Below are 14,624 nucleotides of genomic sequence, written 5' to 3' on the forward strand. Positions count from 1 at the left end.
AATTCCTCATTCATTCATTCATTCATTCATTCATTCATTCATTCATTCATTCATTCATTCATTCATTCATTCATTCTTTCTCATGAAATATAGGAAACACAAATTACAGAATGTTTTATAAAGAATATGTATACTAAGATACGGAAGAGGATTAGGGCCACTGAAAAAAAAAAAAAAAGTAAACGGATTTTTAAATTTTATTTCAGTTTAACATGGGAAAAAAGTCAGAATTCTGAGATTATAGTCAGAATTCTGACTTTAATCTCAGAATTCTGACAATAAAAAAAGTCAGAATTCTGACTATAATCTCAGAATTCTGACTTTTTTCCCATGTTAAACTGAAATAAATATACTAAGATACGGAAGAGGATTAGGGCCACTGAAAAAAAAAAAAAAAGTAAACGGATTTTTAAATTTTATTTCAGTTTAACATGGGAAAAAAGTCAGAATTCTGAGAAAAAAAGTCAGAATTCTGACTTTTTCCCCATACTATACAGGTGCTGGTCATAAAATTAGAATATCATGAAAAAGTAGATTGATTTCAGTAATTCCATTTAAAAAGTGAAACTTGTATATTATATTCATACATTACATACAAACTCATATATTTCAGATGTTTATTTTGTTTAATTTTGATGATTACAAATGACAACAAATGAAAATCTCAAATTCATCATATCAGAAAATTAGAATATTGTGAAAAGGTTCAAAATTGATGGCCCCTGGTGCCACACTCTAATCAGCTAATTAACTCAAACCACCTGCAAAAGCCTTTAAATGGTCTTTCAGTCTAGTTCTATAGGCTACACAATCATGGGGAAGACTGCTGACTTGACAGTTGTCCAAAAGACGACCATCGACACCTTGCACAAGGAGGGCAAGACACAAAAGGTCATCGCTAAAGAGGCTGGCTGTTCACAGAGCTCAGTGTCCAAGCACATTAATAGAGAGGCGAAGGGAAGGAAAAGATGTGGTCGAAAAAAGTGTACAAGCAAGAGAGATAACCGCACCCTGGAGAGGATTGTGAAACAAAACCCATTCAAAAATGTGGGGGAGATTCACAAAGAGTGGACTGCAGCTGGAGTGAGTGCTTCAAGAACCACCACACACAGACGTATGAAAGACATGGGTTTCTGCTGTCGCATTCCTTGTGTCAAGCCACTCTTGAACCACAGACAGCGTCAGAAGCGTCTTGCCTGGGCTAAAGAGAAACAGGACTGGACTGCTGGTGAGTGGTCCAAAGTCATGTTCTCTGATGAAAGTAAATTTTGCATTTCCTTTGGAAATCAAGGTCCCAGAGTCTGGAGGAAAAGAAGAGAGGCACTTCATCCACGTTGCTTGAAGTCCAGTGTAAAGTTTCCACAGTCAGTGATGGTTTGGGGTGCCATGTCATCTGCTGGTGTTGGTCCATTGTGTTTTCTGAGGTCCAGGGTCAACGCAGCCACATACCAGGAAGTTTTAGAGCACTTCATGCTTCCTGCAGCTGACCAACTTTTTGGAGATGCAGATTTCATTTTCCAACAGGACTTGGCACCTGCACACAGTGCCAAAGCTACCAGTACCTGGTTGAAGGACCATGGTATCCCTGTTCTTAATTGGCCAGCAAACTCTCCTGACCTTAACCCCATAGAAAATCTATGGGGTATTGTGAAGAAGAAGATGCAATACACCAGACCCAACAATTCAGAAGAGCTAAAAGCCACTATTAGAGCAACCTGGGCTATCATAACACCTGAGCAGTGCCACAGACTGATCGACTCCATGCCACGCCGCATTGCTGCAGTAATACAGGCCAAAGGAGGCCCAACTAAATACTGAGTGCTGTACATGCTCATACTTTTCATGTTCATACTTTTCAGTTGGCCAACATTTCTATAAATCCTTTGTTTTTATTGGTCTTCAGTAATATTCTAATTTTCTGATATGATGAATTTGAGATTTTCATTTGTTGTCATTTGTAATCATCAAAATTAAACAAAATAAACATCTGAAATATATGAGTTTGTATGTAATGTATGAATATAATATACAAGTTTCACTTTTTAAATGGAATTACTGAAATCAATCTACTTTTTCATGATATTCTAATTTTATGACCAGCACCTGTACTGAAATAAAATTCAAAAAAATCAGTTAACTTTTTTTTTTTCAGTGGCCCTAATCCTCTTCCGTACTAAGATGCTCCAGTCTCTGGTGTTAAAAGCAGTTCTGCTCCCAGTTTGGAAATAAAATGATGACAAATGAGACCTGGTTACTCACTGGTCAAATACCAACAAAGTTTAAAACAAATATTTAAATTTAATTTGAAATGAAACGTGTGTGAATCCAGTAAATATCCTAGAAAGTCCTGAATCTGAACTGCTGTTTGTTCTCCTTTCCAGGCTGTAAGCTCCTCTTCAGACACGAGCTGAGTAAAAACTGGGGGAAACACTGCAACTCCTGCGTTTACTGCCACTGTGCCTCCAAGAAGCTGGTGACGGCGCAGTACGGAGGCTCCATCGAGGAGTTCTGCTCCGAGGAGTGCAGGTCCAAATACACCATGCTGTTCTGTCATGTAAGCCAGCGGTTCTCCACTCGCTTCCAATCTGTTCTCTGCTTCGCAGCGACGATGAAGCTTCATCTCTCCTCCTCCTCTTCCTCAGGTAGCAAAGTGCGACAGCTGCGGGCGTAAAGGGAAGCTGAAGCAGAGTCTTCCTTTGCTGGGAGAGGTCAAACATTTCTGTGGCATCAGCTGTCTGCTGAGGTTCTGTTGCGATAAGGCGGCCACTCAGGGGGAGGTCCCGAAAGGTCCGAATCAGTTTCTGTTATTCCACATCTCCTGAACACAACCTTTTATCTTTTTGTATGCTAAATACAAAATTTAGATGCTATATACAAAATTTCTGGTTTTCATCAATGTTTTGACTATTTTTTTTAAAGAATCATTCATTTTTATATGAAGAAAAAAGACGCGCTAAAAACATATTAAATTATCCAATCCACTTTATTTATATAGCACGATTTCAATAAACACAAGGTTTCCAAAGTGCTGCACAAAAAAGGTCAAATATATAAAATAAATAAAAGTAAATAAAATAAAATAAAAGCACTGCCCGCACAGGATAAAAATATGCATGTTTTTAGTTATAAAAGACTAGAACCTCTAAAATTATGGAAATTATCCTCCATATTTTGGTTTATCTGATAAAAAATGAAAAGAAAATCATTACATGGCTTCAATAATAGAAGAATATTTGAATATTTTTAATTTTAATTACCTCACGATCTCAGATGCACTAGTCCACCTGGCAAATCAGGATCAGTGGGCGGGACTAAGTCTGATGTTTGTGGTTGGTTGGATTTGTATTTTCATTTTATTTATTTTTTTCATAATTTTGAGGTGCCAAACATGGGGGCCAGGGCCCCCTGTGGGTCGGCACACACCAAGTTGAGCGGGACGAGGGGGGGTGGGCTATATAGAGGGCCAAACTGCAGCATTAAGCCATGAAGTAATTAAATGTAATGTTATTCACATAATGCATGTATACTATTGGATAAAAAAAATGCACAAATTAAGAATTTAATTCCCCATTAAATATTAAAAATTGCATTTACCATTATGAAAATATGAAATGTCATTAAATTGCATAACTAAACTATCTATATTTATTAATAAATGTCTTGACATGACTGCATTTTAAGGGCGTCGTCAGTCTGCATCACCCGTTGGTCACAAGCTGAAACGTTTGGGAACGTCTTTGATCCAGTGATGGTTAAAAAATCTAGTTAAAAAATAGTTTTGTGTTTTTTTGTTGTTTTTTTTTTTTTTTTTTTTTTTTTTTTTTAAGCACATAGTGAATCATGATTTAACTTATTGAATAACTATTTAATTCTGTGTTACAGTTTTAAATGCATGTTTAGAAAACCTTAAACATTTGCTCTGAATATGAACCGATGCTGATCAACCTGCTGGTTAGAAATACCAACGATCGGTTCTTTAAAATCGCTGCGAATCACAGAGAAAACTGTTTACTGGGATGAAAGAAGCTTCACCGTCAGCGTTTATCAAATTCCTATAATTTTGAATTCTCTGTCACATTTTGAACCCCCCCTATTTTCCTAAAGAGACGGCTTGAAGATGCTGATCCTGTTTTTGTTTTCTCGAAGATCAGCTCTTCCCAAACATTTCAACCTGTGACCCCAGAGACTCCCAACCCCCAAAATATAAAGCAAGTTATTATATCACTTTTTAAATGAATTGATTTTCCCTAAAAGGACATGGAATTATGTGATTTTTATCAATTAAAATGTATATTAATTGATGCATTCTATATTTTCTGATTGTATAATTAATTGTCACTATTTTAATGATGCATTTATTAATTTCATGATGCCTTCTGGGTGTCCATGTACCTCAGGCTTCACCTTACATTGATACACGTTTGATTCCTCTGGCAAACATCAGATGGTGGATTAAAGAGCAGCAGCTCAAAGGAAGGAAAACCTGCAGAGACAAGAGAGCTTTCATTACGTGCCAATTAACGTCTTTATAGACCCATTTACACTTCCCTTTTTAAACCGTGCCCAGATCAGTCCGAGCACGGTAACAGAGATAACTGTTGAGTGTAAATGATACGCAGAACTGAACCGAACCGTTCTGGATCAGTTCGGGTTTGGTTCTCGGATAACAAAGAGCCGGATAACAAAAAATGGTATAACAAAAATCCGGACTGTCCGCCCTAAAGCCGGACATCTGGCCACCCTAGCATGAGCAGACCGCGTCATCTCCTCACAGTCAGCCTCCGAAATCATAATATTTCAGACAGTCATAAAAATCCTAGCTTACCTACCGTGCCACACGATTCCTAGTGGTGATTCTGCTTGGCAGTGTGATGAACCTCAAAATATGTTGTTGTTTCCTGCGTCTGGAAGCCCTGATTAGACTAACGTTTGTCGTATCCACTTCCCAAAAGCCGACTCTGTCAAGTAAATTCACTGAAGGCTGCCTTCTTTGCCTGACTCTCCACAAACTTCCAGTATTATTTGTGACGCCATGTCGGTTTGCTTGTTTACCTCCAGGGAGCAGTAGTACTGTAGATCGCCACTAGGAGGCGAGGAACCGTGCTAGCGTGGTGTGTAAACAGTTGTAAGGAGCCAAGCTTGGGGCGGATTGGTTTCAGAGGGTCGTGTAAATGGGGTTTATGTCATCTAGTTTTAAGGGTTAGAGGTAAATGTGCAGAAAGGACTGACTAACTTTTAAAATGAGAATTAAAACTAAACAAGGTCTTAATCTTTGACCATGAGGAGCAGAAAACTGGAGCTGGAAGGACTTTTAACTACTTGACTCGGTTCTGACTGTGCTTCTTGTCTCCTGTAGCTACAGGTGAGGCCACCCCCGTCATCGCCAGCGTCATGTCCCTCGCTGACCAATCAGCTGGAAAATCCAATTCGGCAGATAAAACAGCCCAGCCAAGTACAGAACCACAGAGAAAGATTCGCCAGTCTTTGTTTTTCTTCTTTCATTAAATGTTTTTATTTTGTCTCCAACAGGCTCCAGGTTAAAGTCAAGGACTTCTGGAAACGTAAGCGAAGCCAACAAACCCAAACAGCAGAAACAGAAACGGCTACAAAGCTTAAAATGAAGTTTGTTGTTTTAGTTTCTGGAGCAGTTTTGAGTTGTGGCGTTTCTGTTTCGTGTAGATCAGCGTCCAGACGGACTCGCCCAAAGCTCAGCCCGCTGCTCCTCCTCCTCCTGCCGCTTCGGCTCCAAAGTTACTGAAGAACAAAGCTCTGCTGTGTAAACCTCTGGTGCAGAACAAGGGAGTTTCCTGCAAAACACAGACGGTCAGCGTGGAGGCGCAGACGGGTAAACACGGGCAACCATTAAACTAGGGCTGCAACTTCTTTTACAAATCGATTAATGTGCCGATTATTTTTCTATTAATAGTCAGATAGCCAAAGGTTCCTTACTCAAGATTTTTTACGAAATTAAACCAGGTGACAGTAAAGCTTTTCCACTTGATGAGTTCTGGATAGAGAATATTGACAAAAAGAGTTTTTTTTTTTTTATCTTGAGTGCAAAATATATACATTTTTTTTCCATTTTGATATAATTTCTGCTCTAAGTGTGTCGCTCTGTCAGGTTTTCCTGTCTCTATACTCCAGTTAACGATTCATCTATTGCTAAATTAGTTGACGATTATTTGAATAATTGATTAAACCAAATATTCCTAGTAGTTGTTTCAGCCCTACATTAAACATCACCTGAAAATAAAAAACAGTTTATCCCAGAGTATTGACCTCAGTTCAAAGCAGATTTGAAACTGTTGTAGATTTAGCTGGAAACGTCCCATCTTGATGAAAAAACGACCCAAAATTTAAATTCGTTCTACGTAATTTTACGTCCGAACTGCAGCATCAATCACATTCACATAGAAAAGAACTTTGTCCTTTAGAGGAAAAAAAAGCAACAACCTTGCTGACATATGACACCTGCGCCCTCTAGTGGAGAAATACTTGTACAACTAAACTAGTATAATTGTAACCTGTAATTGTATTTATTCAATTCTATTTATTTAACTAATGAAAAATATAATGAACTATATTATAACAATATTCAACATAAACTGATAGCAGGGTGAGGTGGAGACTTCTGATTGAAGGTCCTTAAAAAAGTCTTAAAAGGCATTGAATTCTTCAAAATAAAACTAAGGCCTTAATTGGTATTAAAATGTCTTAACCTCTTACACCCTCAGGGGGTATAAATAAATTTCTGCCTGACAAAAACACACAAAAGTAAATAACTTATAGCCTCAAAGCTATTAGATTTAAGAAGAAACTTTTGGTACGTCTGTAAAGGTAAGATGTCATAGAATGGTTTTCTGGTGTCAGCACCATTGTAGCTTTGACCCTGCCTGAAATATTAGGGACAAAATACAAAATATTTTGCATTTTTTGAACCTCGCCAAAATTTTCTTTGAAATAAACATTGCAAAACACTACCAAAATATTATTTATAGCACAAAAAAGTAGTACAGACTTTTAAATCTAAATGTGTAAAAATATACCAAATTTGGACTCAATCAGATGAATCATATTTATTTTAGAATGGTATTAGTGAGAAATTTCTTAGGCGGAGGGGCCATTTTGGCACATTTATCCATAAATGTCACCAAACTGTGCCAAATGTGTTTTTTACATCAATACTGGCGGTTTGTTAAAATTACGAGGTCACGTAGCAGCTGGACCCGCCGGTGGGTCCGTAGGGTTCAAGGGGTTAAATCAGTCTTTCGTAGGTCTTAATTTTTAAAACATCATAAATAGGATTATTTTTATTAGGATTTATTTTTGCAATCTAAATAAAACATTAAATTTGACTTTTTTTATGTAAAAAAAATAACGGCTCGCCATTATTGGTTCCGTCCCGATAGCGGAACCAATAAAAGCGTTGTTGCGGCCGGGACATTTGGGAGATGCGCCATTTACTTTTTGTCTGGAAAATATGAGCAAGTGTAAATGTAACCAAAATTGTCTCCAGCCAAGAGTTTCCTCCATGGCCAAAACCAGGGAACATACATGAGGCTCAGTGGATTTAGTGCAAGAAGTCATTTAAGCTCAGAACGATGGGAATTAAGGCAGTGGAGTCGCACATGCGAAGCACGAAACACAAAGCGTCAAAATGGAGTTACAGAGAAACAGCCGGTATTTCTCAGTTTAGTTCCACCCTTGTCTCTGCAACGCCTCCACTTATCACCAAATCAAACATACTAAGAAAACCATACAAAGAAAAATAGCTGCAAAAAAGACTTAGCACTGGTTATGTTGGGGCTTTAAAACTGATTTGTTTTGTTCCCTGCTAAAACAAAGTTTGTGAATTCAGTTAAATAAATGTTAAAATATATCTGTCATTTGTGTGTTTTTAGCTTTCTTCCTGTATGGGAAGCTTTTCAAAATGTGAAACATTAGTGCAGTGGTTTATGTTAAAATAAACCTTTGGGTTAAGTTGTCGCAAGCAGGTTTTTCTTGTTTCTTGTGAATTTGGTCTTAAATTTTTATTTCAAGTGGCATTAAAAAGTCTTAAAAAGTCTTAAAAAGTCTTGCATGTAACTTGCCTTATGCTGTAGGAACCCTGTGATTGGTTAACCTGCTCAGTGAAGCATTTCTAGCCCCGCCCACTGAATGCTTTATTCTCTTCTGACAGATAAAACATGACAAAGTTCAATAGGTGTTTATTCTGCGAATAGAAAAATATTATGATTGATAATATAGTTAATTTGTATTTTATCCTACATGTTTTGCTAGTTTTATGTTTCTGATAGTTATAGATTTAGTTTGACTTTTACAACATAATTGCACTTTTGGGCTTCCGTTCTAAAATGTTCTGGGTTTCTTCTTCTTCGCTTGTGATTTGAAATGTAAAGACTTAAACCATTTCTTTTTTTCTTTTACTTTCTCTAGATGACATGCTTCCTAGAGTCATTGTGCTTCCGGTTCCAGTTCCAGTTTACGTTCCTGTTCCCATGAGCATGTACAGCCAGTTCGCTCCCAAACCTCTGACCGTGCCTTTACCCGTACGTCAGTCTCTGCTTATAAATCCACCGGTATTCTGGGATGTTTGTGTCTGATCACCCATTGGATGATCTTAAAGCTTTTCTCATTTCCGTCCGTCACAGCTGCCTGTGCCGATGTTCCTGCCCGTGACGATGAACAGCGCCGAGCGCATCGTGGAAACCATCCAGGAAATCAAGCAAAAGATCCCGTCGGATCCGTACGAGGCGGAGCTCATCCTGATGGCTGAGATGGTGGCAGAAGGAGACGAGGAAAAGAACGACAAGCCGGAGACGAGGAAAGAAAAAGCGTCGGGGAAGGAGGCAGAAAGTAAAGAGGCTCCTGCTCCGGATGGTAAGAAGCTCTTTAGGATTTTAACAGCCAGTTAGATTTAGTTCCCCTTAAAGTAAAATGTCACAAATATCACAAAATAAAGAACAAATCGTGAAAGATTTATTTCAAACCCTCAACTATTTTTTTTGTGTGTGGCCAGATGTTAAACCCCTGATATGATTAAGCCAGATGTGCAGCTGGACCTGAATTTTTATCTTTTGCAGCAGATTTTCAGTTTCTAAAGCTCCAGAATTGATGTTTCTGCAGTTTATAAAGTTACTAATTTTACAAGAAATTGAACCTGATTGAAAAACTAAATCCTACTTTAAGTGACGATGTCTGTCTGGAGGCAGTTTCTCATTAAAGCCCACGTTTTCCAATCTGTTGGCATCTCAGACACCTGATGGAGGCAAGGAAGCGTAAAGTGAAAGGAACGGGGGCTACGCCACTTTGTGGCCAGAAAAGGAACATTTGAATGGAGGCTACCGGCCTTATGCTACGTTATGCTAGAGGCAGCAGAGGTAGCTAGTTAACATGGAATGTCAATGGTTAACGAGCATCGTCGTAGCAAAAGGTCCTGCAGCCAATTTTAAGCAACAGGAGCAGCTGAAGCATCATGAACTTCTGAGCGAAAGCAGCAGATGCTAAATTTGGAAAAATTTAACATTAGCTGCTAGACGCGCCACATCAACCAATCAGAGAAGCTGATCTGGGAGCTGGCAGGGAGTCAGACACAGCACTGCTGATGCAGAGCGATATGATCACTCCTCTGAAACAGTTAAACACCTAAATTAACTTAAAATGAAACCTGCCGACAGAATATGTTTGTTTTTATTATTATGCTGCCTGCAGTTTAGATTACGTATGCGGGAAAAAAGTTTTAAAAAAATGTTGTCAGATATATCTTGATATGTTTGTGTGGAACTGCTTCCGGTTGATCGTTAAGCCGTATTTTCAGAAAAGAAGCTCAAGGCGGAGAAAAAGCAAGAGAATAGGAAAATGCTAATTTCAATAGAAGTAGCTGGAAAGTGAGAAATTCAGGACATGGCTGTTGCCTGTCTACAGAAAATTTGACGAAGGACTTTGCCGTGTATATATGAGAGTCATGAATACTTTTTGATTGCATTAAATTATTATTTCTAAGAGCATAAAAACGCATTAAATTAGATTTACTCATTCCTGTATTAACCCTGGGTTGCTTCCAGCTTAATTTAATAATACTTTTAAAACACAAACAGGAGCTCATTTATTATTTATATTCGTTTTTTTTTTTTAACAGACTGGAGCTAATTTATGGAAATTGTTCTTTTAGAAATAGTTTTCAAAAAATTGGCTCTGGTCTCTGTTTTGCTCAGCTCTCTTTTCAATTCAATTCAGTTTATTTCTATAGCTCCAATTCACAACATGTCATAAACTGCTTCTCTGATGTCATCATCGGATATGATCAGAGCAGTCCTGCAAAATAGGATTAAACCATGTTTATTTGCATTTTAGTTGTTTCTTTAGATTATACCATAAGGTGAACACGAAAGTAAAACATTAAAACTAAGACTAGTTTTATGTTTGGATACAAAGCCGAAAAGGTTAGCTCCTGGAAATAATGTAGGATCCCATTTCTGGTGCAGATCGGAAAACAGACTGCACTGGAAATTCTATTTAATTCAGTTTATTTCTATAGCTCCGATTCACATCATATCATCTTAGGTCACTTTCCAGTTCAACCAGATCATCCAGTCAGATTGATTCAAATTTTTCTATCTAAGGAAAACCAGCTGATTGCATCGACTGATTGACTCTTCAGCAATCCCTCACACTAAGCATGCTTGTACTGACAGTGGAGAGGAAAAACTCCCTTCTAACAGGAAGAAACCTCCAGCAGAACCAGGCTCAGTGTGAGCGGCCATCTGCTGAGGCCCACTGGGGTTCAAGGAGACAGAAGCAGAGATAGAAAAAGATTCCCGGTAAAAGTATAACAAGCTGTTAATTAGTGGAGATATCAATCAGCTAATGAACATTCCCCTCATAAAAGCGATCCTAGTTTCCTTACCTGGTTTTCATCCTCTTTATAAAAAAAATAGTGAAGAGGCACAGCAACAGGTGGCAGAGGGGGGAGCACAGCTCTTTGTTTGGCTTCTCCTTAAACGTATTGAACCATTTCTGAAACCTTTGGTGGGTTTTTGCAGCTCCTCCATGCATGTTAAGCTGCCTTGTTTGGAAGCAAAGTGTCGTGATGCAGAACGAAGTGAAGAGACGCTGCTTTCATCTTTATTCCTCAGATCACATCAGTAACTACAGCGACGATCTGGATACGGACGACTTGGCCAGTTTCCTGAACAACTGGGAGGAAACCTCCTCTGACGGCGCCCTGAAGCTCCCCGGCCGGCAGCTCGCCTCTGAGAAGCTGAACCCAGTTATGGACGTCCCCGCTGTTTCGCCTTCTGAACCAGAATCGGAGCCGTTGCCGCCGCCGGGCCCGCCTCCTATGGACATCGAAGCTGATTTCTCCATCGGTGAGATTAGAACACGGATCCGGATCCTCCTTGGAGCTGGACTTCTCCCTCTGATGATCCGAGTTGTTTTATTTAGAAACCCTGGAGCGGATGGCCCGGCTGAGAGAGCACTGCAACAAATCCCCGAGTCCCGCGCCTGTGCCGAAACGGAGGCAAGCTCAGAGGAAAGCCAGGGACAAGAGGGTAAGAGAGGAACGCCGTCTGCTCAGCTTCTATCGCAGCAACAGACGCAGCCTCATGTTTCTCCGCTCTCCTACTTTCAGGGTCGTAAATCGCAGCGGTCGTCTAAAGCTACTGAAGAGAGTCATCCTAGAACCTCGTCCAAGAAACCCATTTCTGCTGAAATCCTGAAGCTAAAGAGCGAGTACGGGATCGACGCGTGGAAGCGTTGGATCCAGTGGCGGCAGACTCAGCCCAACCTGGAGCAGCGTCGCTTCGGCTGTAAGTTTAACCAGACGCTGCTTTTTTTAAAAACACTGAGTTGTTTGGTTTCTGTGCCCTGATTCCATCCGACTCGTCCTCAGCGCGCCCTCTGGAGCTGAAGGAGGATATTCTCCGCTGCACCACAGCCGAACTCAGCTACGGTCTGTGTTGCTTCATCACTGAGGTGAAACGACCCAACGGGGAGCCGTACTCCCCCGACAGCCTGTTCTACCTCTGCCTCGGGATCCAGCAGGTACAACATGGCTCCTACTGAACAGTTTATTCTGGTGCTGAACAACATCTTGGTCCGGTCTCCAGCCAGAGGTTCTGATGAGCTGTTGCCTTGGTAACGGCCTTCAGCTGGCCCGCATCATTGGTTCTGCTGTTTAGAAAAATCTTCTTACAGAAGTTTTTTAGACAAACCTCCGCTCTGGTATTAATTCTCTTGGGAAGAGCAGTTAGGCTTAATTTAACACTGAGGATCTACGCCCTCTAGTGGACGACCGTAACATCACAACAAATAAGATGGAACCAATTTACAGGTGCTGGTCATAAAATTAGAATATCATGAAAAAGTTGATTGATTTCAGTAATTCCATTTAAAAAGTGAAACTTGTATATTATATTCATACATTACATACAAACTCATATATTTCAGATGTTTATTTTGTTTAATTTTGATGATTACAAATGACAACAAATGAAAATCTCAAATTCATCATATCAGAAAATTAGAATATTACTGAAGACCAATAAAAACAAAGGATTTATAGAAATGTTGGCCAACTGAAAAGTATGAACATGAAAAGTATGAGCATGTACAGCACTCAGTATTTAGTTGGGCCTCCTTTGGCCTGTATTACTGCAGCAATGCGGCGTGGCATGGAGTCGATCAGTCTGTGGCACTGCTCAGGTGTTATGATAGCCCAGGTTGCTCTAATAGTGGCTTTTAGCTCTTCTGAATTGTTGGGTCTGGTGTATTGCATCTTCTTCTTCACAATACCCCATAGATTTTCTATGGGGTTAAGGTCAGGAGAGTTTGCTGGCCAATTAAGAACAGGGATACCATGGTCCTTCAACCAGGTACTGGTAGCTTTGGCACTGTGTGCAGGTGCCAAGTCCTGTTGGAAAATGAAATCTGCATCTCCAAAAAGTTGGTCAGCTGCAGGAAGCATGAAGTGCTCTAAAACTTCCTGGTATGTGGCTGCGTTGACCCTGGACCTCAGAAAACACAATGGACCAACACCAGCAGATGACATGGCACCCCAAACCATCACTGACTGTGGAAACTTTACACTGGACTTCAAGCAACGTGGATGAAGTGCCTCTCTTCTTTTCCTCCAGACTCTGGGACCTTGATTTCCAAAGGAAATGCAAAATTTACTTTCATCAGAGAACATGACTTTGGACCACTCACCAGCAGTCCAGTCCTGTTTCTCTTTAGCCCAGGCAAGACGCTTCTGACGCTGTCTGTGGTTCAAGAGTGGCTTGACACAAGGAATGCGACAGCAGAAACCCATGTCTTTCATACGTCTGTGTGTGGTGGTTCTTGAAGCACTCACTCCAGCTGCAGTCCACTCTTTGTGAATCTCCCCCACATTTTTGAATGGGTTTTGTTTCACAATCCTCTCCAGGGTGCGGTTATCTCTCTTGCTTGTACACTTTTTTCGACCACATCTTTTCCTTCCCTTCGCCTCTCTATTAATGTGCTTGGACACTGAGCTCTGTGAACAGCCAGCCTCTTTAGCGATGACCTTTTGTGTCTTGCCCTCCTTGTGCAAGGTGTCGATGGTCGTCTTTTGGACAACTGTCAAGTCAGCAGTCTTCCCCATGATTGTGTAGCCTATAGAACTAGACTGAAAGACCATTTAAAGGCTTTTGCAGGTGGTTTGAGTTAATTAGCTGATTAGAGTGTGGCACCAGGGGCCATCAATTTTGAACCTTTTCACAATATTCTAATTTTCTGATATGATGAATTTGAGATTTTCATTTGTTGTCATTTGTAATCATCAAAATTAAACAAAATAAACATCTGAAATATATGAGTTTGTATGTAATGTATGAATATAATATACAAGTTTCACTTTTTAAATGGAATTACTGAAATCAATCTACTTTTTCATGATATTCTAATTTTATGACCAGCACCTGTAATCAAACTAGTTACCAACAATAAATTATAAGTTGATTGTTTACATCTCTGGTGTCTCTGGTCCATCACACCTGAATTAAATGGTGAATTAAATAAAAGCTTATCGATAAAAAAAAAATAATGCATATTGATCGATAGTATCGATAATTATTGAAAAGATTTGAAAAAATATTTTATGTGCAGCTCTGCCTGGACTTTTTATGATATTGCTAGATGATTTAATTTTAATAAAGAACACAAACACAGACTTCCAATTAAATCTTTATTCAACCAACTTTTTTAACCATAACAGAATTGTTTTAAAGAAAAATAACTTAAGAGGCCCGAGTTATGTTATTAAATTCCCGAAGATTCCTCGGAGGACGATGAAGAGCCGCGCCGGGGCCTACGCAGCTCGTACTCCTGTGGGTGTGAGCGGCTGAGATGATAAAACTAGTTGGTTGTGTTATCAGACTTCGTTTTCACTGGTTCCCTACAAATTTTACAGACTGTTGTTTGTTTTTTGACCGACATTCTGCCAAACTGGCGAACTACAAAAACAATTTCCTCCGCCTCTCCTTGCTGCGACATCTTCATGTGCTCTGTGTTGTGGTTTGAGAGGGCGGCGCTTGGTGACGGCGTGCCTGGGTCCGCGATTGTGATTGGTTGGGAGGAAGCAGTGACCAGCATAAACCTGCATG

The 14,624-nt window shown here is 39.7% G+C and overlaps 1 protein-coding gene across 2 annotated transcripts in view; it reads left to right on the plus strand.

The window, feature by feature from the left end:
- The window catches only part of zmym4.1 (zinc finger MYM-type containing 4, tandem duplicate 1), a 54,478-nt gene that overhangs the window by 34,173 nt on the left and 5,681 nt on the right, over positions 1-14,624 (plus strand). For both annotated transcript variants that reach the window (XM_038296027.1, XM_038296028.1), the window contains exons 13-23: positions 2,382-2,554; positions 2,643-2,787; positions 5,357-5,452; positions 5,530-5,561; positions 5,680-5,845; positions 8,437-8,549; positions 8,652-8,880; positions 11,136-11,369; positions 11,446-11,552; positions 11,633-11,810; positions 11,894-12,045. In XM_038296027.1, the coding sequence (XP_038151955.1) occupies positions 2,382-2,554; positions 2,643-2,787; positions 5,357-5,452; positions 5,530-5,561; positions 5,680-5,845; positions 8,437-8,549; positions 8,652-8,880; positions 11,136-11,369; positions 11,446-11,552; positions 11,633-11,810; positions 11,894-12,045 (1,625 nt within the window). The remainder of the gene's footprint in view (positions 1-2,381; positions 2,555-2,642; positions 2,788-5,356; positions 5,453-5,529; positions 5,562-5,679; positions 5,846-8,436; positions 8,550-8,651; positions 8,881-11,135; positions 11,370-11,445; positions 11,553-11,632; positions 11,811-11,893; positions 12,046-14,624) is intronic.

Source organism: Cyprinodon tularosa, unplaced genomic scaffold (assembly GCF_016077235.1).
Source record: "Cyprinodon tularosa strain WSP-4 unplaced genomic scaffold, ASM1607723v1 ctg366, whole genome shotgun sequence".
Lineage (NCBI taxonomy): Eukaryota > Metazoa > Chordata > Actinopteri > Cyprinodontiformes > Cyprinodontidae > Cyprinodon > Cyprinodon tularosa.